Source organism: Cygnus olor, chromosome 2 (genome assembly GCF_009769625.2).
Source record: "Cygnus olor isolate bCygOlo1 chromosome 2, bCygOlo1.pri.v2, whole genome shotgun sequence".
Lineage (NCBI taxonomy): Eukaryota > Metazoa > Chordata > Aves > Anseriformes > Anatidae > Cygnus > Cygnus olor.
The window spans coordinates 87,589,654-87,610,736 of record NC_049170.1 but is presented as its reverse complement, the minus strand read 5'-3'; the positions used below and the strand labels follow the sequence as shown (position 1 = coordinate 87,610,736).

Below are 21,083 nucleotides of genomic sequence, written 5' to 3'. Positions count from 1 at the left end.
AAAAACTGTGTTGAGAGGATGTTCTGCTTTATTCTTAGTGCCTGGGATGTTCAGCTCTCAGCCTTTGTACCAGGTTTGAAATACCTGAGGAGGCTCTGAAGGGGTAAGGTAGCCAACACAGAGTCAGAAGGCTTAGTGGTCTCCATTGTATCTGGGGTAGGTAGACAGATATCATGTGTATCGTATCATATACTACCTGGAGAAGCTAGAGATGTGGGCACATGTGAACCGAATGAGGTTCAACAAGTCCAAGAGCAAAGTTCTGCGTCTGTGTTGGGGCAATCCTACACATGAGTACAGACTGGGAGAACTCACTGAGAGCAGCCCTGCAGAGAAGGACTTGGGGGTTCTGGTGGACGAAAAGCTCGACATGAGCCAGCAGTGTGTGCTTGCAACCCAGAAGGCCAACTGCGTCCTGGGGTGCATCAACAGAGGGGTGGGCAGCAGGTGGAGGGAGGGGATTGTCACCCTCTGCTCTGCCCTTGTGAGGCCCCACCTGGAGTGCTGCATCCAGGTCTGGGGCCCCCAGCACAAGAAGGATGTGGAGCTGTTAGAGCAGGTCCAGGGGAGGGCCACCAGGAGATCAGAGGGCTGGAGCACCTCTCCTATGAAGAAGGGCTGAGAGAGCTGGGGATGTTCAGCCTGGAGAAGAGAAGGCTCTGGGGTAAGCTTATCACAGCTTTTCAGTACTTAAAGGGGGCTTATAAAAATGATACAGAGCAACTTTTTGCTCAGGCAGATAGTGAAATGACGAGGAGTAATGGCTTTAAAAAAGAAGAGGGTAGATTTAGATTAGGTATAAGGTAGAAGTTCTTCACTCAGAGGGTGGTGAGGCACTGGAGCAGGCTGCCCAGAGAAGCTGTGGATGCCCCATCCCTGGAGGTGTTCAAGGCCAGGCTGGATGGGGCTTTGGATCTAGTGGGAGGTGTCCCTGCCTATGGCAGGGGGGTTGAAACTGGGTGATCTTCAAGGTCCCTTCCAACCCAAGCTGTTCTATGATACGATATTTGTTTGTAAAAACCGCCCTTAGTCATGCCACTGTTGGCAGTTCTTGTCTTAGGAGCTCCTGTGGGCTCCTGAATTGGTACCTGATGGTACTGGCTCTGAAGGCACTCAGGAGTTGTGCTTGAGCCTTTTAGGTATCAGTTGGCTCCTGAAGCAAAGTGCTGATATGCTGTTTGAGGCAGTCTCTCTGAAGAATAGATAGTATACTTTATTTTGTATCCTGTATAACTGTATACCGTTGTTATCCCAAAGCACTATGTCCATTAGGATTTTGAGCGTTACATTACATTCCATAAGCTGGAAAAGTTGTGCTTTGCTCACAGTTGCACGTAGTTGAAGTCCTGCTTGCTGAGTCCACATCATTGGTCTGCCATAATTGTCATTTGCCGTAAAGGTGGTTCCTTTGCTTTGACAGACATGCTATTATGTATTTACATGCTATTTATGTATTTATTTCACACTTTGGGCACAGTAGGAAAGTATACAAAGTCATGTCTATCACTGTAGCATAGCCTATGGGTAGTAATATGTTAATGCAGCCAACTTCATGTGCTTGCTTCTGTTTTTCCATACCTGCCCTTAATTGGTATATGCAGAGGTATACCAACTTCGTAAAACTGTGTACCAGCTCTTAATTTCCTTCTCATGTTCATATTTCTGAAACTCAGTGTGACTTATCTTGCTTTTCTTATTTTTTGTTTATATTTCAATTTTCTTGCCTTCTCCTAGTCTTCTCTTTTGGCAAGATCTGTGAGAAACCGTGGTATTTTAGACTTAGCCAAATTCAGTCTGTGTTAAAACTTCTTGAAACCTGATCTTGTGAGAGTTCTAGTATGAAAAAAAATCAGGTTGGCATCCAGAACCATGGATGTTTAGATAAACTGAACTTCTGGTTCCTCTTGAGGTTTGGTAGTTCACTACTGAATCCGTTTCAGTCCAGTTAATTAGTTACAAACCCCTAAGCCACAGCCTTGGAATTAAAGAAAACAACGCCCCAAGCCTCCACATACTTTGATTCAAGAAGAAGCTTTTGTTGAACTAGGAAATGCATTTATATCACTATTTCCCAGTTTGAAATGTAAAATTGACATCCATCCAGATCAGCCAGCAGCATAGTCATTTATTCTGGACTCATGCTGCCTGTATTAATGTGGCAGTCTAGTGTCCCCCCTGTGTGCACTAATCTTATTTTTTTCCTCCCTATTCTCCAACATTGGTTTCTCCTTTTAGAGGTATGGCAGAGATTTTTCTCATATCAATGTTTTTGGCTCTGCACAGCGTAGCTTACAGGGAGTACGAGTGCCTGTTTTTGACGAGATTTTTCTGCTCTTCTCTTCTCAGGACAATGTAGAGCAGACTTCGGCTCATGGTCGGCGGGATCTGGTGGAACCAGGTTTCCAAGAACCATCTAATCGCATCTCCCTAAATCACCAAGGTAAGAAACAATGGGTACGAATCCAGTCTCCTTGGGGGAAAGCCAGCGTGCTGTGGATGTGGAGGTAGTTTTTCCTCGACGTTGTAGTTTGTCCTTCTTGTTAAAAAAAAATGCTAAACAAAAAATTCTGGATGGCTGGAGTAGGAGAGCTGAAGATGTAGGTTTTTTGTCATCACAACTGTCCTGTGAGCTGTGGATGAAGATGGCTAAGAACCTGTGGTGAACCTGAAGTCTTGTAGCCCAAATTAGGACTGTTACCCTGGGCACAAAGAATATTCTCCTGTTTTTAGGGGAGGAAGAGTGGAGTCCTGAAATTTAATTCAACATTTTGCAATGTTAAAATTACACTTTAAAAACTTCCACCAGCTGTAAAAATGGTTCAGGGCTCTGGCTCAACTCTTTACTCCTGCAACAAAAGAATGTTTACTTGCTTTGCGTGATGAAAATCACCTCATTCAGGGGCAAGGCAGTCTTGAACTAGGTGTTGTAAAGCTGATGCCTTGAGATGTGCAAATCCTGGGGCAGATTTACATGGGTGACTTCTGAAGCTTTCTGTGAATGTCCCCCATTCATCAGGGAATACATTCACTGTGGTTTAAGTTCACTGGATGAAGTGAGAGTAGTTGTGGCTGCTGCTTATGCAGTCCGAATAGATACTGAAAGGATAGGGAGTATTCCATTTTGATGGCCAAGTGCTAACTTTGTAGCCTGACGTCTTCCTAACAGGTCAATACTTCCTTTTCAGGCCCTTCTTTCCCCCCAGCAATGTTAGAGCACTGAAAGAATCCATATGGGGTCACCCTGGTGTGTGGCTCTGCCTGAGCTACATTGGGGCAGATGTGTCTAGGCAAAATGGTCCAAACTAATTTTCAAAGCAGGTATCTTTACAGAGAATGCTTTTCGTAGGGGTCTTGTCAGTTAAAGGCCTGTTTCTACAGCAGGACTCGATTAATGTCTTTCCTTGTAGTTTCTGAAGTAGAGTTCACTTTTGCAGCCACAGGCTGTGTTGATATTTTTGTTAGGTGACTGACAGCAGTCAAATCCAGTATTTCTCAAATCTTACTGATTTTATTGCTGAAGTAGGTATCTAGCACATTGTTAATCTTCCCTGCCCCTGTGACTATAAAATGCTGTTATGTAAGTGGCACAGGCTAAGAAAAGAAATCTGCATGTCCACTGGTGGCCTCTAATGCTGCATTTGGCTGTAGCACTTCATCTTTTCCCAGTGCTGAAGGGAAACAACATGTTTTATGGCAATGATACCTATTCTTTGAATATCTTTTTGAAAATGGAAGTGGCTGTAAGTGTGATGTTATGGCATGTCCCACTTGTTTGTTCAGTCCAAGTACAAGCTTCTACCCTATTTTATAGTCTATCAAATATGCATTCTTGTCCAATAACTTGGGAGTACAGCTATTTTAACAGCTGCCCCATAGTCCAGTAACCCATTAATGAATAGTACATAGGAAAATGTAAAATGAAGAACTTCTGAGGCATTTGTGACATGGTGTGAACTAGTTCCAATGCAGCGATATTAGACTAGATTATTAAAGTGGGGTTTTATGTTCTGTGGCAGTTTTCTGCTTTTTTTAAAATTCCTACAATAAATTGTGTTGTCCATTAGTTTCTGTTAAAACGCTGCTGATGCTGATTTAGATGAAAAACTGAAGAGTAAAGCTGTATCCAGAAGTAACTTGCAGGACCACTGGCTGCATTTTAATAAGTTTATCTATGCTTGATGGTACGTGTGGATTACGCTGATGATAAAGATACTTGCAACAGACTGTGGCCAGTTTTGCTTCCAGTTATATACAATATTATTTGCCGAGCTCAGCTTATACTGACTAGCGGATCTAAAGCTTTTATTCCTGTATTTTGCAACAGTTTTAAGGAAAGCCAATAGACCTGCAACAAAGCTGGTTTAATGCATATTTAACTTGAGCAGAAATTCTGGAATGATTACAATTGACTAAAATATTTGATGTGTTAGGTACTCCTCCCCCCAGCCTTTTTCCTTTTGGTGTGTTGTGTCTGAACTACTGCAGCTGAACTTTGAGCAACCATGCTTGTTATGTTTTGTTTTTGTATATACACTTCCAATTCATACCTGACCACCTTGCTCAGTAAGCACAGCAGATTTGCCAGTTTCTGTTGAACATTAACTTACAGCTCTTTGCTTTTCTCTCGGAAAGCTTTGGTACAAGCACTTAGAATTCTGAACGAGACCCTGCTTTCCACGGCCTACAAAAATGGTGATTAGCTTCCTTTGAGGTATCTCAATCTCTTCAACACAAACTGGAAAAAGAGCATGCAAGTGGAGACTGAGATATCCCTGCCAACTGTCCCTGCGTGAATAAGCTCTTTCCTGAGAAGGGTATTTCAAGTACATGTTTCCTGCTGAATCACTCTTTTACACAAGCAGTTGCTGAATAACTATTCAGCTTTTTATTTTAAAAGAATATCTTGTAATGATTTGGGAGCAGAGAATACTTCTTGTAAAGCAAGGAGTCTTAAAATATGCAGGTTTCATATAAAACAAATGTAGGAGAAGTTGAGTGCAGATGGAATAGTATTTTTTCCTATGAATAGGTTAATAAATGCTTTTGTGTAGATATGCTAATAACACACATTAACAATAAGTATTTATATATATATATAAGCCATTATTTAGTATTCACTTACAAGTCGTTTTGCAAGCTGGGTAAGTTTCATAAAAGTACTAAACCTAAGAACAGGAACTATGATTTCTTACCTATATTCCCCAAATCTACTTCATAAATGAAATGCAAGGGGAAAGAAAGAAAACTTCATCCGGTAGAACAGTACTAATACTCAGTGAAGTAAAGAAGCAGGTGTGCTTCAGCTACCTACTGAAAGTCCTGTTTGTCTACCACAAAGTACAAAAGCCAGGATTTTGGCAGTTAATAGACAGCAAGTCAAGTACTTCTCGAGCAGTCACTCCAGAAGCTGTAGTAAAGCCTAGAGAACGGAGAAGAAGCATGTCTAAACTATGGGGCACTTCCTAAAGAATTAAGGAAAGAGGAGGGGAAATGATCAAAGTAATTATTTACCATCTTTCAAAACACAAAGAGAACGGGGAAGTAAAAGCATGCTCGGGGTGGGGGGGGCAGCTCTTGTATGTTTGGTGTTATTTTTTTTCTTCCCCCAGCAGGAGTGTGGAGTTGAAGCCTAGTCAGCCACGTATCAGTTCTGTAAAACATGCGGTACTCACAAATGTTTCATATTTTACAGTGACAGGGTTCCTTGCAGCATTTGTATGCTGTCCAATAGGGAGGGCGATGATCTGGGGACAGTAATGATGATTTCAGTCCAAATACTTGCATTCATACTGAGATACTGCTCTGAGGTCTTTATTAGAGCCGATCAGCTCCAGCACTCATTCCTCCTGCCCCAGCACACCCAAGGGGTGCTGCTGGTTCTCCTCTCTGCCCAAGCACCTTTATAGTTCAGCCTCCGCTCCCCTTGGTTGAGTGCACCCACTGCGGGGTGCCACAGGAGTTGATCTTCAATGTGTCTTGTTAGCAAGATAAGGTTGCTTCACCGATTTCCCTACGCTACCTAGGAGTAGCCTTGCTGAAATATGATAGCAAAATACAGCATGCTACAGAAAACTAGATAAGCAACTGGGTTTATTTATTCTCAGACTTCACGGGGGCTTAACCTGCAGGCTGTGCTGCTGCAATTTCTCTTCTCGCTCCGTGCTTCTGGGCTTTTCTTCCTTGAGCTCATTCTCGTTTGTTTCTCTAACAAGCAGTAAATTATGCCAACTTCAGTCCCAGCTTATGGGCAGTACTTTTTATTAATACTTGACATACTTTTTAGAGGTAGTGTAGCTACTTATTCAAGATTTTGAGGTCAGGCATAAATAAGATGCATTCTGTCACCTTAACTTTTAATGGAAGTATTCGACATGCAGTTCTGGCACTTTCTTTATGTGTTTACTTGTAGAGATGATTGTTGGTGTCTGTACAAATGTGTTTTGTCGTGGGTCCGTAATGAAAGATTCATCTCTGTTTTATTTCTGCATTCATGCTTTCAGTAGCTGTCTCAGCTATTGTTGGGCTCGATGCTTTTTGTTCTGGGAGTTCCCGGAGGGAGCTGAGCTGAACGTTGCTGTACCTCTGGCTCCGCAGCCAGATGGCTTCAGCAGCAGAAAGAAAACAGTGAGATGAGATGTTATAGCCAACAGCAGTCCTTTGTCAACAGCCAGCTTACCCTTTGGTCTTTTTTGGCTGGTTGTGGTAGGAAATCTTGCCTACAGTGAGATGGTGAAGATGCTGTGGTTGCAGATCAGTTGGTTTTAGGCTTCCTTGGTGTTATGCCTGTACAGAGCACTTGTTCCCACTGAGCAGTGCTGTCTGCTCTTGAGGCGGATTCTCTCCTCTCCCTCACTGGCTTGGAACTGATAGGTAACTTCTACGGAGGTGATACAAGTCAGTAATAGTGGAATGTGCCTTTGTAGCACACTGCTTGGGTCCAGAAAATACGACGCTACGTAAATACATAAGGACTTCTGAAAAAGTATGGGCTTAAATGAAGTAGTACAATGCCTAAGGTTTAACCCAGGGAAATAACATCCTGTAGCCCTTTTTCTCCAGCAGTACTATTATTACTTGCTTTAAATGTCTTGCTGTTTGCATCTGCCTGATGGTAGGCACGTGAGGTTGAGGCAGTTTTGTTGTTAGCTTTGTAGCTAAAGAATGTGTTTAGTAACCGCTGGTGCTACCTCTGGTATGTTTCAGTCATGGGATCCCAGTGGGATGAATCAGTTATTTGGTGTATCAGAACTAACCCATGTTTTTGCAGAATCCAGCTGGTACTGAATGGAAAATGTAGAATGAAATACAGATAGTTTTGTTTGTATTGCAAAGACAATACCGAAAGCTGCCAGACATTCATGAATTCTCATGTATTGTATAAATGTTTTCGTCATTGTCCAGCCTTAGAAAAAAACACCATTACTGCCAAAAAGATTTACACTAACTACCATTACACACAGAACTGAGCCCTCACTTCCTGCCTAGCTCATTACAGTACCTTTGTCTTATTTTAGAGAAGGCTTCTATTGTACTTTGTGATGAATCTTGTTAGCACAGTTTCTAGGAGGGCAACCCAGAATAGCTGTGGAGAAGTTTAACTTTCCTAATTATATTAGTTCCCAAACCCTTGGGCTGACAGAACTCTGAAAAAAATGGAAAAGATGAAAAGAAGACAAAGGAGGTTGTTTTTTAGTACAGATAACTTTCAGAGTTCTGCATCAAGCTACAGAAAGACAAATTTGACCAGCTGATTGAGTACAGCAGGAAAACTCTGTATATACAAGAGCTGCTAATGATGATTGAGTGAAATCAGTGGAATGAGAAGAAACAGACCAAGTACAGTTTAAAATGCTTGCATGTTCATAGAAATGTATTTGCACATGACTGATGGATTTTCTTTTATGTTTCATTAACTAGGGGATTAACTGTTGCTTTCTTAAGTGTAAAAGAAGGGAGGAAAAGACTTCACATTAACCTGTAAGAGTTTTAATATCAAGTTTGCAAATCTTTTGTTTTGGATATATTTAAAATTGAATGTATTCCCTGAAGCCACCTGATGAGAGCTTTTAAAACAAAACAAAAAAACAACCTCAAATCTCATAGTTGGCAGACATAGGATTTTAAACATGTTTTATAATTTATCAGGGTTCTATGTTTGCTATTTACACGACCATCAAGGTAAATTCATAAGTTCTAAGCCTATTTTCTATTATGATTTATGAAAAATTCTAAAGTTATTACTACATTTGAAATGAAATTCTTGACATGTTGGAGGAGACAGAGTCTCTAGGCTTGTAGTGGTTGTACTGGGGGAGCAGGTGGAGCTGGGCTGAGGCTGAGGAGTTGCGTTCCTTACCTCAGATAATCCATGACACTATCCCAGGCCCTAGGGGAATGAAGCTGCATGGGTTTTATGACTGAGAAGGTGTTTTTTTCATCCTGAAGATAGAGGGATGATGTTCCTACACTTTCTCTTTCAAGATTTCTGTCTCCAGTTATCCCTGGGGGGGATTCACAAGGTGTGAACTTAGAGTGATTAGAAGCTCATTTCTTGTTACTCTTGCTCAATTCCTGCCTGAGGCTCTGGGAGGGGAGGATATAAATTTGGTATCTGGATACTGTGATTCTGTTGCTCCTGTCTAGATGCTTCTCAGTGTGAGAGGGCGCTTACTTCCCTCACCCCTCGTGTGGATGTATTTGAGAACAAGTTAGCTTGACACTAGTACAAGCCTAAAGTATGCTAGTGATGACTAAGAAGATCACCGTAAATACTGTAATTTATTTAATAGCGTCTCCCTCTAAAATAAAATTTCCTTTTTCATTCTCTTTTGTCCTTAATTAAGGGATGTGCGTTTCCTGCTACCACTCAAATGGAGCTAAAGCCAACTGTCAGAGCAGTCAGAATTTTGCATCCCTCAGCCAGGTTACAGCTAGGTAACACGAGGGATGGCACATGGCCATGCTCTTTTTGTGTGTGGGGGGGTGCACTCTGGGACATCTTGTGGAAAAATTTCCTTGTGTGCTTCAGGTATTGCATGGCCGTCGACTGGCTGTTTTGGGGGGTGGTCAGGGAGGGCTTGGGGCGCCACTAGGTGCGTGGATGTGCTGGCCTCTTCTGTCCACAGAAGGCCAACGTTCAAGTAAGGCATTTGTTTGCTGCTGGCACGTTTCCCCTGAGGTACATTGGCTGAGAGCAGCAAGTGGTGCCGTCACCCTCACGGGTGGTTCCTGTGCCCGTGCGGCTCCTCTGGTTGTGTTATGGTGGCTGGCTGCTGGCCTGTCTCCCTCTAGGCCTCTCCGTCCGCTCGGGTTAGCAGGAGAACAACTACACAGCTCCTTGCGTAAGCTGTGAGGCCCCCTGAGAAAAGCAATCGGGAAGTCCTTCCTGGAGAGAACTTTGTTCAGGCTTCTCATTTTCCTGTCCAGGCTCCCAAGTAGTGATGGCTGACAGGAACTCTTCCTTCCATCTTGTGTTAAGAAATCGCTTTTGCCCCCATGTAGGCTGATGGTCAAACCTGAGCAAGGTTAAGTTGAGATGTTTTGTTGTCAGTGTCCAGTATTGACTGAGGATGTGTTCTTGGGGTTGTAAAGCATGAGCCTTAGAAACCAGCAGTCCACCTCAGTGATGGACAGGAAATTATGGCAGACAGTACTCATATGTAGTGTGTGAGCTCCAGAGTCTAGAGCTTCTGATGGAAGTGGTGTGCTTGGGGAAACCTGGATGCTAGATGGAAACCACGGTCTCAAGACGTACTTATGGTGAGGTGCTTCTCCCAGGTACCTGGGCTGAGCTCATTTCTTATGCACTTATCTCATATATTGCTTTTTTTTTTTTTATGTGAGTAAATGAGCTCCAAATCCTACAGCTGGTGTGCTCTCTCCTGTGTAAATCTATTCACGCAGCAACTTACATCATCCCCATCCTTTCTGTAAGCAAATTACTAAAGCAGCCAAGTACAATAGATTTCAATATTTTTTTATTGTCTTATATGCTGATTTATTTACTGTCCAACAGGTATGGGGAGACTTGTGGTCTCAGGTTGTCCTCTGCTTCCTAGGTGGCTTATTTGTTCAATTTGAGTTAATGGTCCATAATTGAGCTGAGTGATTTGAAATGTCCTCTTCTAATTTAATCAGTGTAAGTTAACTGTAAAACCTTGAGATGAGCTCATATGTTTTCTGGAATAATTTTATTGCCTTTAGTTATGTTTTATTTGTTTTCTTTTGTAATCTGACTAAATTTGTACTGTCAAGATGTTAAGGGGAATGGAAGGATGGAAAGCAATACTGCCAGGGAAAAGGCTCTTCTTGTGATAGATTCTGGATGAATTAACATGGCTGAGCTGAATTCTTGTCTGTGCTGTTCCCCCATCTTCCTGCACATCCTTGGGTTCTGGTTAGTTTTCCCTGTTAGGGTTGTGTGCTTTAAGTGTATTTTGCTTTATGTAAGAACTTTTTGAACCTTTCAGTGAAGGTGTCATGGCCAAATGTCAAAACATGTCTGTGGACACTTAAATTGTCTCAGTATAATGAGCTTTCCAGCTAGGAAAGTTGATTTATTATGTAGCCTACTTTTTAATCATGCCATAACAAAGGCAGTTGTTCAGTAAAAAGTGTCTCTCTAGCATCATAATATTGACTTCAAATTCTGACACCTTTACCAAAATCAAATCCTAAATTGCAAAGGTGATTTGACATGTAAAGAGGAAGGGTATATTTAAAGATGGAAACAATCTTCGTCACTGCAGTTATACTGTCTGTTATGATATGCTGCTTAAATATGTATATATATTAAAGCATAAGTACCTCTAATTCTGAAATAAAAGTGCAATGTCACTATGCAAGGTCAGCTTTATTGGAGAAAAAAATGTTTTTCAATACTTGATTACGTGAAAAGCTCTAAGATGCTAATCTGGTTTCATGACTGTTGTGTTCAAGTCTGAAATAAAGATATTCTACTTATTTCAACTTTTAAGAGCATCAGCTCTAAGTAAATGGGAATTTGATTGCAATGTATCTGCATTACATGTGATGTTTGAAACTCCTGTGACCAAAGAGGGAACTATTTTTTTAAAATCTCTGTCTGCTTTGGTGAAATCAGTAAATCGTTATTGAGGGCACAGTGTCTCTGTGCTATCATAAGGCAACAGGAAAACAACCCCCCCACACACCCCATACCCAGTCCTATGAAAGTTATTTTTAAGAACATCATAACAGCGGTGTGGCAAAGTAGAGGAAGTTGTTGTGCCAGAAACTACTCCCTGAATTCTTGAAACCGACTAGACTAGAGCTTGGCAAGAAACCTTTTAACAGCCTTAGTTCACCAGTACATTTAGCAATTTTGGGACTAGACATAATTTTTTCCCAGAATAAAATCCATTTAACTTCAGATAAAGACCTGAGTTACTCCTACCCCCCATTTAAAGCATACTGAACTGATTTGTGTTCTGTCTCTGATCAGCCACGTACCTTTGATCTCTCTTGTGATGGCAGATAATTTCTAATAGCTGACACAATGCAGCCCTCTTGTCTGCAAACAATTCTGGGAGACGTGCATTCAATTTTTAGGTTTTTATTTTCCCTGACCTTTAAGGTTATATTTTTGGTCTCTATCAAAGTGGTGAGAGGGTGGAGAACAGGCGGTGCAGCTCTTTATTTCCTTCCATTGTTTGTCCTAATGATAAAGTGTCCTAACATTTGGTTTCTGTCTCTTCTTTCCAGTGCCTCAGGTGGAACAAAATGTGTTAATTTACCTTTTAGCTTCATCCTCTACACTAAGGTTTTATCATCTTACAAATGAATACATAAATTTAACTTTGCTTCCTTTGAAAGAAAGAAATAAAACTAAGCACTGTTTAAATCTGTAGCATTTCCTGGGGTAAGAAACAGAAAGAGATGGAGGTAAGACTTGTTTGCAAGCGTGAAATGGGGCGTATCTGAGATGCGGCAGATCTCTTGGCAAAAGCTTCTGTGGCCTTAGGATTCCTTGTGATTCAACAACTTGCTGGACTTCCTTTTCACTTGTTTGCAGGTCTAAATTAGAGTAGAAATTATGAATGCTAAACAAAAGTTAGCATGGTACTTAAAAATCAAATGGATTTTAAAAGTTGGCTGGTACAACTACGGCAAATTTAGGTTAAGTAGTCTGGACAAGAATAGAATTAGTTTAAGATTTTAGTATCCTTTTGTGCATAGCAGGGCAAATTACATCACCAAGTAAAGATGGAACACATCTTATAGCCGAGAGGAAAATGCCCAATTCAAGTTAGAGCTTTAAACAGTGTCTTTCTTAAAAATGCCGTTCCTAATCTGTTTATAAAAGTCATTGGTTCTGCCAGATGACTGGGAAGCTAAGACTGCAGATTTCAAGATTTTTCCAGCATAGGAACGTATTTCCTTTAGTCGAGTCAAACAAGTTTCACTGGAATGTGTTCATGGTCTGTATCAGCAAGTATAGCTCAACTCAGTCATGTCAAGAGGAGTATATACTGCGGTCTACTCAAGGAAATGGATGTCACTAAAAATACCTGTTTAATAATATTTTTTGTTGTTGAGTGAATGTGAAAGTAGTCTTTCTTAATGGCAAAGCTGTTGTTTATTTAAATATCAAAATGATTTTCTGAGGTTTTAAAAAAAAATAAAGTTGATGACTGAAGTCAGGCTTAGCATAAAATGGCATGTGTTCTGATGACAGCAGCATGCTGGCTCTTTTTGTAAGACCTACATCTATACAGTGTACTTGTATGTGCCCACTGCAAGTCCTCATTGGAAGAGGGCAGTTTGAAAGCAACAAGTGACCTCAAAACGGCTGCTTACTTTATCAGTATTGGGGTCTATGTGGGGGGAAGATTCCTTTGTCAGTCCTCTTGGAAGTTGCATGCAGTAACAAGCCTCCGAAGTCTGCACTGCAGGGTTGTAGAGAGATTCTGATGCTCATATGCAAACTAGCTAGATTGCCTACTGTAGCAATTAATTATGGCTGCAGCAGAACTAATTTGTATGTGTTGCTAGTAATCTATACCTCAGGCAGCTATAAGCTGTTCAGAATAATTGGACCTGACCTGAGGCTTTAATGAAATTGGACCACAGGAATCATAGCAGGACATTGCTAAGCGTCCATTTCTTCACTTGAGTTCAGCGAAGCATCGATGGGCTCTCCACTCTCACTATCCCCCCTAGCAGGCGTTGTGAAATACTTGCTAGGGTTGGCCACCGGGCATGTGCAGAGCTGGGCAAGGAGTTAGTGCTTGTTCAACAAATTACCTCTTACATGGAATGAAACAAATCACTGCTGGTTGTCTACCCAAGTTTTCCCCATCAGCAAAATGAGGATATTGCTATTGCAAAACTTGTGTCAAGTATGTGGTTGAGATCTGCTTCGTGGGGTGCATGCAGTTTTCACAGATGAAGTCCTGTTTTGTTCATGGTATTAAGTGGGGAGCCAGTCCTGGAGAGATGTAATCAAGACTGAAGTATTTCCACTGTAAATTCTCTTGGTAATATATACCTCTCTGTGGAAAACCTCCTCACCTCAAAGGCTATTTCAAAGATCAGTGATTTTGTTTTGAGGCTTGGATATCATATGAAGTGTGATGTAAAAGTCTGCGGGCAAATACAAAGGCAGTTTCTTCTTGTCCTGAATGGTGTAGTGGATGGGGCTTCACTCTCTGGTAAGGAAGGGAGCAAGTTGTTTCATTCCCAGTGCATTATCTTGTTTCTGTAATGAATAAAGTAAAGGTTCAGGAAGAACAAATTAACACATGCACATACATGAGATTGTATCCTAAGATATAGAGGAAAACATAGACAGTTACTTTGACATGACGGGTAGCTTTCCTGTAGAAGAACTTGTTGGTATGCAGTATGTGACCTAGAAGTGGTGAAAGATAATGCAGCTTTTAAGTGCTGTAGATGTCTTATTTAAGAAGGATTGAAGGTACCTAATTCTGAACTCACAGCAGGGACGTGACCGGTGAATTAAGCTGAAAAGGGTACTTGAAGTTTTCTCTGTGTATGTGTGTGAAATCAAAGTTGGGAATGGTGAACAGCCTTGCAAGTTGACCTTGGAACATTTACTAAAATAAAAAATTGGCATTAAATGTGGGATTAGGAGATAAGGGAAAACCACTTGAGGCATAAAGCACGGTGAAAAGCCATGGAGTTTCTCTAAGATGGTTTTAGTGTTTAGCTGGAGTGTAACTATTGAAAGAGATATAATTCATTTTCATTACTGCAGGAGCCAAGATGTCTACTAATACAGTATTTATGTTTGTGGTAATATCTTTCCACCATTGTGTATCTCTGTAAACCTTATGTTTAAAAAAACAGCCAAACAAAGCAAAACAAAAAGCCTCTCAACCCTCTCTCTGTATGGCCATAGTGTATAGCAGTTTGGGCCAGGATACACGTCTCCTGCTGCGTTAGGCTGGTGAAACACAGAACAGAGAGATCTCTCACCGAAGAGCAAGTCTAGAGATGAATCTGGCAGATTGTTGGCTCCAAGGCAAATTGAGACTGTTGTGGAGAAATTTGTTCAAGACAGTGCTTGAGTGAAAGCCTCCTTTCTTGCAGCGAGGGTGTTTGAGCAGGAGCACTTTGTGATCGCGGCACTGATGACTTTGCCCTGAAAAAAGATGTCCTTTCAAGTAGGCTGTTCTCAGACCATTTGCATTCCCCAGAGTCTGGTGTCTCCCAGAGGTCCGGTGGTACAGCTGTGCTGGCACACTTCCTAATGTACTTGTAATAGCAAAGGAACACTTTCTCCGAAGGAAGTTTATTCGGATTTGACAAGTGAAATGAAATGCTGCAGTAAAAGCATTCTTAGACATTTACACTGCAATACAGATAATTTAACAAGAAGAACAGTGGAATTGCAAATTCATTTCCAATGAATTTCCAATGAATTTGGTCATGAGCAACCTTTCTTTGAATTTCAGGCAAACGTAGAGACCAATACTGAGTGAGGGCAGTGAATTCAAGAGGATAACTTTGACTATTGCATGCATCTCAACTCGAGCCTGAGATCAGTCCTTCTAATGTTTGTGCCACCCAAACACAAAAGAAGGCTCAGCCCTCACCAGTAGATCTCTCTTCATCGAGAACACAACTCTGACACAGAAGGGATAGGGAAGAAATGCCTTTGTACTGTTACCTAGGTACATACTTGGTGGTTTCATTTATGTGAGTTGAGAGAGATTTTTCGTGGTGTGGTTTAAATAGCTTTTAAATAGGCTTGGAAGGATCTGAGGGGTTAATCTATTTCAAAAACTTCTATGGGTATAGTAATATCAGTGTAGGCTTGTGATCTATTTACAGTATTTTATACTTGTTATAGGCCCTTGTATATAGATGAAATTGTCCTGGAAAAAAATGCTGCTGTTTAGCATAACACATTTTATTCACTGACCCGGTACAACTGCCAGGAGTGCTTTTTGCACGTTAATGAATGCCTGCCCAAAAAACATCAGTCAAAATATTTGGTGTGCCCTGTGCAGGCATCTAGGTTACTTTAGTATGTGCTTTATTGAGAGCATGTGGGAAGGCAGAGTCATCTAACACAGCCTCAGTTTTGGAGGGCCAACAGAGGGGCTAGTTAATGGGGTCTAAATTGGGGTTGTTATTGGAGGAGTGGGCATTATAGTAGTTAATGTGGTAGAAAAGAGCAGGCAAGTAAATGGCTCTCATTGACAAGGTGCCTCCTGTGAAGAAAGAGTAAGAGGGTAAGAATCTGAATTTTATTTGAATCAAGTACAAAAGGAAATGTTGTTCTTCAGCTGATACAAGGTAACTTCCAAAATGAGTTCACAGGAACTGTAAAGGAAGCTCAGGTGGAGTGACCACTCTGGAGTGCTGTTGGGGATGGAGAAGACTTTGAAGCTAATTCTAGCATTTCGTATGGTGCTTTAATACATTTTAGTACGTCTTTACTGTTCTCAAAACACATGGAGTTTCATCCATCTTACGATCACAGTTAAGAATGTATCGTTGTATAAGCACATCAGAAAACAGAAACAAGCTTCATTTATTTTTTGCTCTTAAAACTTTAAAGTACTTTCAGGTAACTGTATATTCTGCTGTAACAGTGCAGGTGCTGCGGCTTGTGCTTTAAGTTGTGTATTTGTCAAATAAGCAAAACTCCTTGCTTGTTTCTTTCTTTTAGTAGTTAGGTGGTCTGCAGGTTCCTTAAGGATCTAATAAAAGATTGTAGGACATCAGTGGAAATGTTCCAAATAAAATTATTTTTAATTATGCAAAGAGGAGCAGAAGATGATAATGCACTGTTGCATTATTTATGGTGTCTGTAGCTTTGAAAAATCTTCTTGTGGTGTTGAGATTGCCCCAAAATGAACTGGAATGGCATGTTTCTGTAGCTGTAATTTCTTGTATCATCTATAAAACAGAGATAGTAAGTTGGGGCTTTTTTTAAGCTCACATAATAGAAGGGGAAAATTTACAGTAATATTGAAAGTCAAATTTAATTGTTTAATAAAATAAATCTACAGAAAAAAGGAGTTGTAAAGATGTAAGATGTCAGTTGTGCAGTAAAATTTTTCACCACAGTGCAGCATTGTAACAATAAACCTCAGTCATCACTGTCTTTGAACTTATCTGCCTGTGATAAGCACTAGAGTATTTATTCCTGCCTTTATGTAAACACTGTGCTGCAAGTGGCTCATGACAGCGCTTCAGGATGGCAAGCTGTGTCATGTGAGGATACTTTAGAAATGCATAATTTCAAAGCAGCTGAAATTCTTGCATTGAGGATTCAGAAGGTTGCAGCACCTTTCCTAAAGCCAAGAAGCTTCAAGGGGAAGATCAATCTGAATTTGTTAATTTATTTAAGTCTTTTTGTGCCTATTAAAAAGGACAAGATTCTGTCAAGCTAACGATATTTTCAGCTAAAAAAAAATAAATCAAAAAACCCACACCCACAATGGATTTAAAGTGGGGCAAAACAAACATAAGTAAACCAAAATATAGGACAAAAGATATAGCTAAATTTGTAGTTCTTAACAGCAAGCAGCTGCTTAAGTAATTAAAGTGTATAAGGTGCTACTGACCAAAGCAATTAGTATGTAATTTCATTAATGGTGTTAGGATTGCAGTAACAACATTTGAGTGTTTCTGTCCAAATCAAGATTGTGGGCAGTTTGTGACATGTATAACGTGAGGTTAGAAGCAATGCACTATTATGTTATGGTATGTTATAGCACCACTGTCTGAGTGGATTCGTAACTGCGTAAGTACATGTTTTAAACTGGCTATATGTCTTGTTAATGTTTCTAATAGGTATACGTTGCTTACAAGCGTACATGCACTTGTAAATTTTTATAAGTTTGTATGTTTGTATATTAAAAAAAGACTACTATTTTTTTGTCTTTGCAATTCAGTTATGAACTTCCTATTATTCAACAGCAACAACAAAAACCTGAATTATTCTTTTTGTGGTTTGTCCCTAAGTGTTTGAAAAATCCTGGAGAGCTCAAGCATACTAAAATATTCACAGTCCTCCTGAAATCTGAAGCGCTGCAGATAAAGGGTTTCTAACCTACGAGGTTTGTGAATAAAAGACAAGTGGATGGTGCACACAGTGAGGTGTGTAGTTAGATAGTTTGTACGCTCAAGAATAATCGTAAATATTCTTCAGCAGATCGTGATGAGTTTTAGAGACAGGATACAAAAAAATACATATCAGAAAACAAATCTGGAATATATTAAAGTCCAATACAGGTCACCCTCCAAGGCCAAGGTATCAGCATTGACTGCATGCTTCTTCAGTAAGATGATTGAAGCAGGAACATCGCTAGAGTATTGCTATCACAACAGCTGACTTGAACTTGCTGCTGTTGTTAAAAAGCCATCAAATTAAGTGCTTTAGAGTGCTAAGGCTTTACAGCTGTACAGCTATGCTTTTGGCCTGCTTTAAGTTCTGTCCTTTTCATGCATGGCCTCTTTCCAGGTCTAAGTCTTTCTAGATCTAGGTCTGTAGATTTGTGGGTGTGCTTTTGGCGGAGGAACCAGTCTTTGCTGCTTTTCTGGGCTCTATGTCAGACATGAAAAAGAGTGAGGTGAGCAGGTTCTCTAACCTCCTGCCAATGTTGATGCACCTGGGGTCCCGGGTGTCCATCACAGCCACATCTGCTGCAGGGCTTCAAGAGTTTGGTTGCCAGCAGATTGAAAGAAATGGAGAATGCCTTGTGAGAAGTGATGGTTTGCTAACAGAGTACGGTCAGGAGAAAATGCACGTCCGCTGTCCTGTCACCAGAGTTGCTTGGTGGGCGTACAAAGAGGCATGTCTAGGTGGGAGCTCCAGGGTCTCTATCCACAACCTGGAAAGCGGACAAGTCAAAGAAGAGCGCAGCAGTCTGGGTCTTCAAAATCATGGAGTGTCCTGAGTACCCAAAGCAGGAATGCACACAGCTTGTAAAACCAAGCGTGTGGGTCTCATAAGGAAAATGGGCATAACTGGCAAGTTGGTTTTGACTCATGTAGAACTGTGATGAGTCTTCTGCATAGCACGCCTGTGGCTTTCACTTTTAGGCGAACATGATCCTAACTTACTTTAAATAGTGCAGCTTGCCTGCAGGATGTTAAATGGTAGAGGAACATATTTTGAGTAGCTGATTTATAAAGGAAACTTAATTTGGTGAGTCTAGAAGAAACATAAATAACTTGTATTTTTCTTGGGCCTAGATATATTTAGGCTGATGTGCTTGCTCTTCATTGAAGATTTGAATGGTAAATTAATTTTTCTTTTGCATCATGGCTGGTCTTGCGTGGTTGACTATGAGTAGTTAATATCATAGAATCATTCAGGTTGGAAAAGACCTCTCAGATCATCTAGTTCAACCTTTAACCTAGTACTAAAGTCCACCACTATACCATGCTTCTAACTTCTAAATCCATGCGCTTCTTGAAGACCACCAGGGATAGTGATTCAGCCACTTCCCTGGGCAGCCTATTCCAATGCTGCATAACTCTTTTGGTAAAGAAATTTCTCCTAATATCCAACCTAAGCCACCCCTGGTGCAACTAGAGGCTGTTTCCCCTTGTCTTATCACTTGGTGAAATCAATTGAATATTGATTTCAATATCGATTGAGTATCAGAACAGTAATGTTTGGTGACATGAGTCATGTGGTGTGACTTGAGTAGGGGAAGTGCTGGGCTCTTGAGGAAGCTTTTTTACAGTTCTGCTCTGCGTCATCCTGGCTTCTCTGTTTTTTTGTTTGTCATTACTGTTTTTGTGCATTTCCTTGGTTTTGTTGACCTAGTTTTAGCCTCTGTTCATATTTTAAAAAAAGAAGTCGGTCAGTGGGAGCTCTTGGGATCAGCATAGTCACAGGGGAGAGAAGTGCCATTTGGAGGTGCCGGTTCCCGAAAGTCGCTGCCCGTTTCCAAGTGCGGCTCCCACATCGTGGTGTGGAGCGCGGGCGCATGCAGCAGTGGCTCCAGGCAGCCATTTGGGATGCGATTTCAGCAATATGCTCTGCCATCTGCGAATCCGTGCAGCAGGGCTGTGGTGTTCCCTTCTAACACAGCAAAAGAGGTCCGCGCTATATTACGGTCGTAATTCTTAAATTATCCACTCTCGTCACTTGGTTTCCTCTGCTGGCAGAGCCAGAGGAGAGCTCCTTGTTCTGCACCCAGAAGTACTGCTTGATTTGCTGACTCCCGAGCTAGGCTTGCATGAAAGGAGAGCCTAAAATAGGCAGCCCACTCAAGGGCAAAGTTACCCGTGTGCAGAAATCGGATGCATACCCCAAAATGTTCTTTCCCCTTGAAGGACAAAGAAATGTAAGGAAAGCTTGTATCAGGTGCTGCCGTGGAAATAAGAAAACATCTGACAGCAGCCTTCTTCATCTGTAAAATGATGTTAACGTAGCGAAGCTCGCTCACTGTTATTTCAGTTGCGAGTTTCAAAAGTCAGAAATTAGGGGCTCTTGGGAGGCTTTTTTGATGTTGAAATTACGAATGACTCTCCCGCAGTTCAGTCTCTTGTAGATAATTTACTGAAATTACAGTTGGAGCTAATACTAAACTATTAAAGCAGCTGGTAAAAGAACCCCAAATTACCCCGCTGTTAAAGAATTGTACTTCTTCATGACTTCAGTTCTGTTAACTAAGCTCTGACTAGAAGTACCTTGAAATATGACGTATTCCTGTTGGCTTTGTAAGTACATGGGTCACAGCTAGGTAACTATTATGTTCTGACAAGGCAATCTTTAATTAACCCAGAGGAATAGCTGATTCATTAATTGCTGTGTGCAGCTTCTGGAACTTGCATTACATCCTCTTCAGCGTGATCTCTAAGCCAGCAATAAAGCCGTTCAAAGGAAATTTTAAAAACTTGTGGTTTAAAGTCACGTCGACTAAAGGTTGGGTTAGCCCGGCTGTCAAGTGAGGAAGTGCGCACCTAATTTAATAATGACGACGTTCCAGCATCGGCTCTCGGGATCCATCGCGGCGTGAAGGGATGCGCTGGCGGGATCCCCAGGTTAATCCACAGCCCCCTGTCACGTGAAAGCTTTGCTCAGATTGCCACAAAATGGCCTTAAAACGAACAGAGAGACTCCCTGCAGGCTGGCAGGGCCGGGCATGCTGGCTGCCAGGCAGGACGGGACGCGCGGCCTTCGTCCTGTGGCGATCCCGGCCTGCAGTCCCAGGCACCAGTTCAGCAGCGGGCAGGGTATTTCGGGCTTTGGCCGTGGCCGAGCAGCACCTTACGAGGTTACGGGCTCCGTTTCCTGGAGCTGGGGGTGAAGCTCGGGCTTTCTTGGCAGGGCGGGAGTAACTAATCCCAGCAGAAGTGTTTATATTGGGTTGTAAGGAGCCTTCAGCCGGGATTATTCAGCAGGGCATTACGATGTTTAATCAGGGAGAGCGCACATTCCCTAAAGGAAAGCAATAGATGCTTTGACTGCATTTTTAACTTGCCTTTAATAGCTTAAACTTGCAAGACATGTGGTAGCTCTTCTCATCTGTCTGAATTTTTAACTCCTTTTTGAACTCTGACTTGTCTGCTGGGGTGTTACTTATTTGTGCATATTTGATTTGCACTCTCGTTATTTTTTTTTCTTGTCC

The 21,083-nt window shown here is 41.4% G+C and overlaps 1 protein-coding gene across 6 annotated transcripts in view; it reads left to right on the top strand.

Moving 5' to 3' along the window:
* The window catches only part of GRB10 (growth factor receptor bound protein 10), a 150,588-nt gene that overhangs the window by 59,423 nt on the left and 70,082 nt on the right, over positions 1-21,083 (top strand). For all 6 annotated transcript variants that reach the window (XM_040548522.1, XM_040548521.1, XM_040548517.1 and 3 more), the window contains one exon: positions 2,347-2,440. Coding sequence is in view for 5 of the 6 variants with exons in the window: in XM_040548521.1 (XP_040404455.1) it covers positions 2,347-2,440 (94 nt within the window). In the remaining variant the exon portion in view is untranslated. The remainder of the gene's footprint in view (positions 1-2,346; positions 2,441-21,083) is intronic.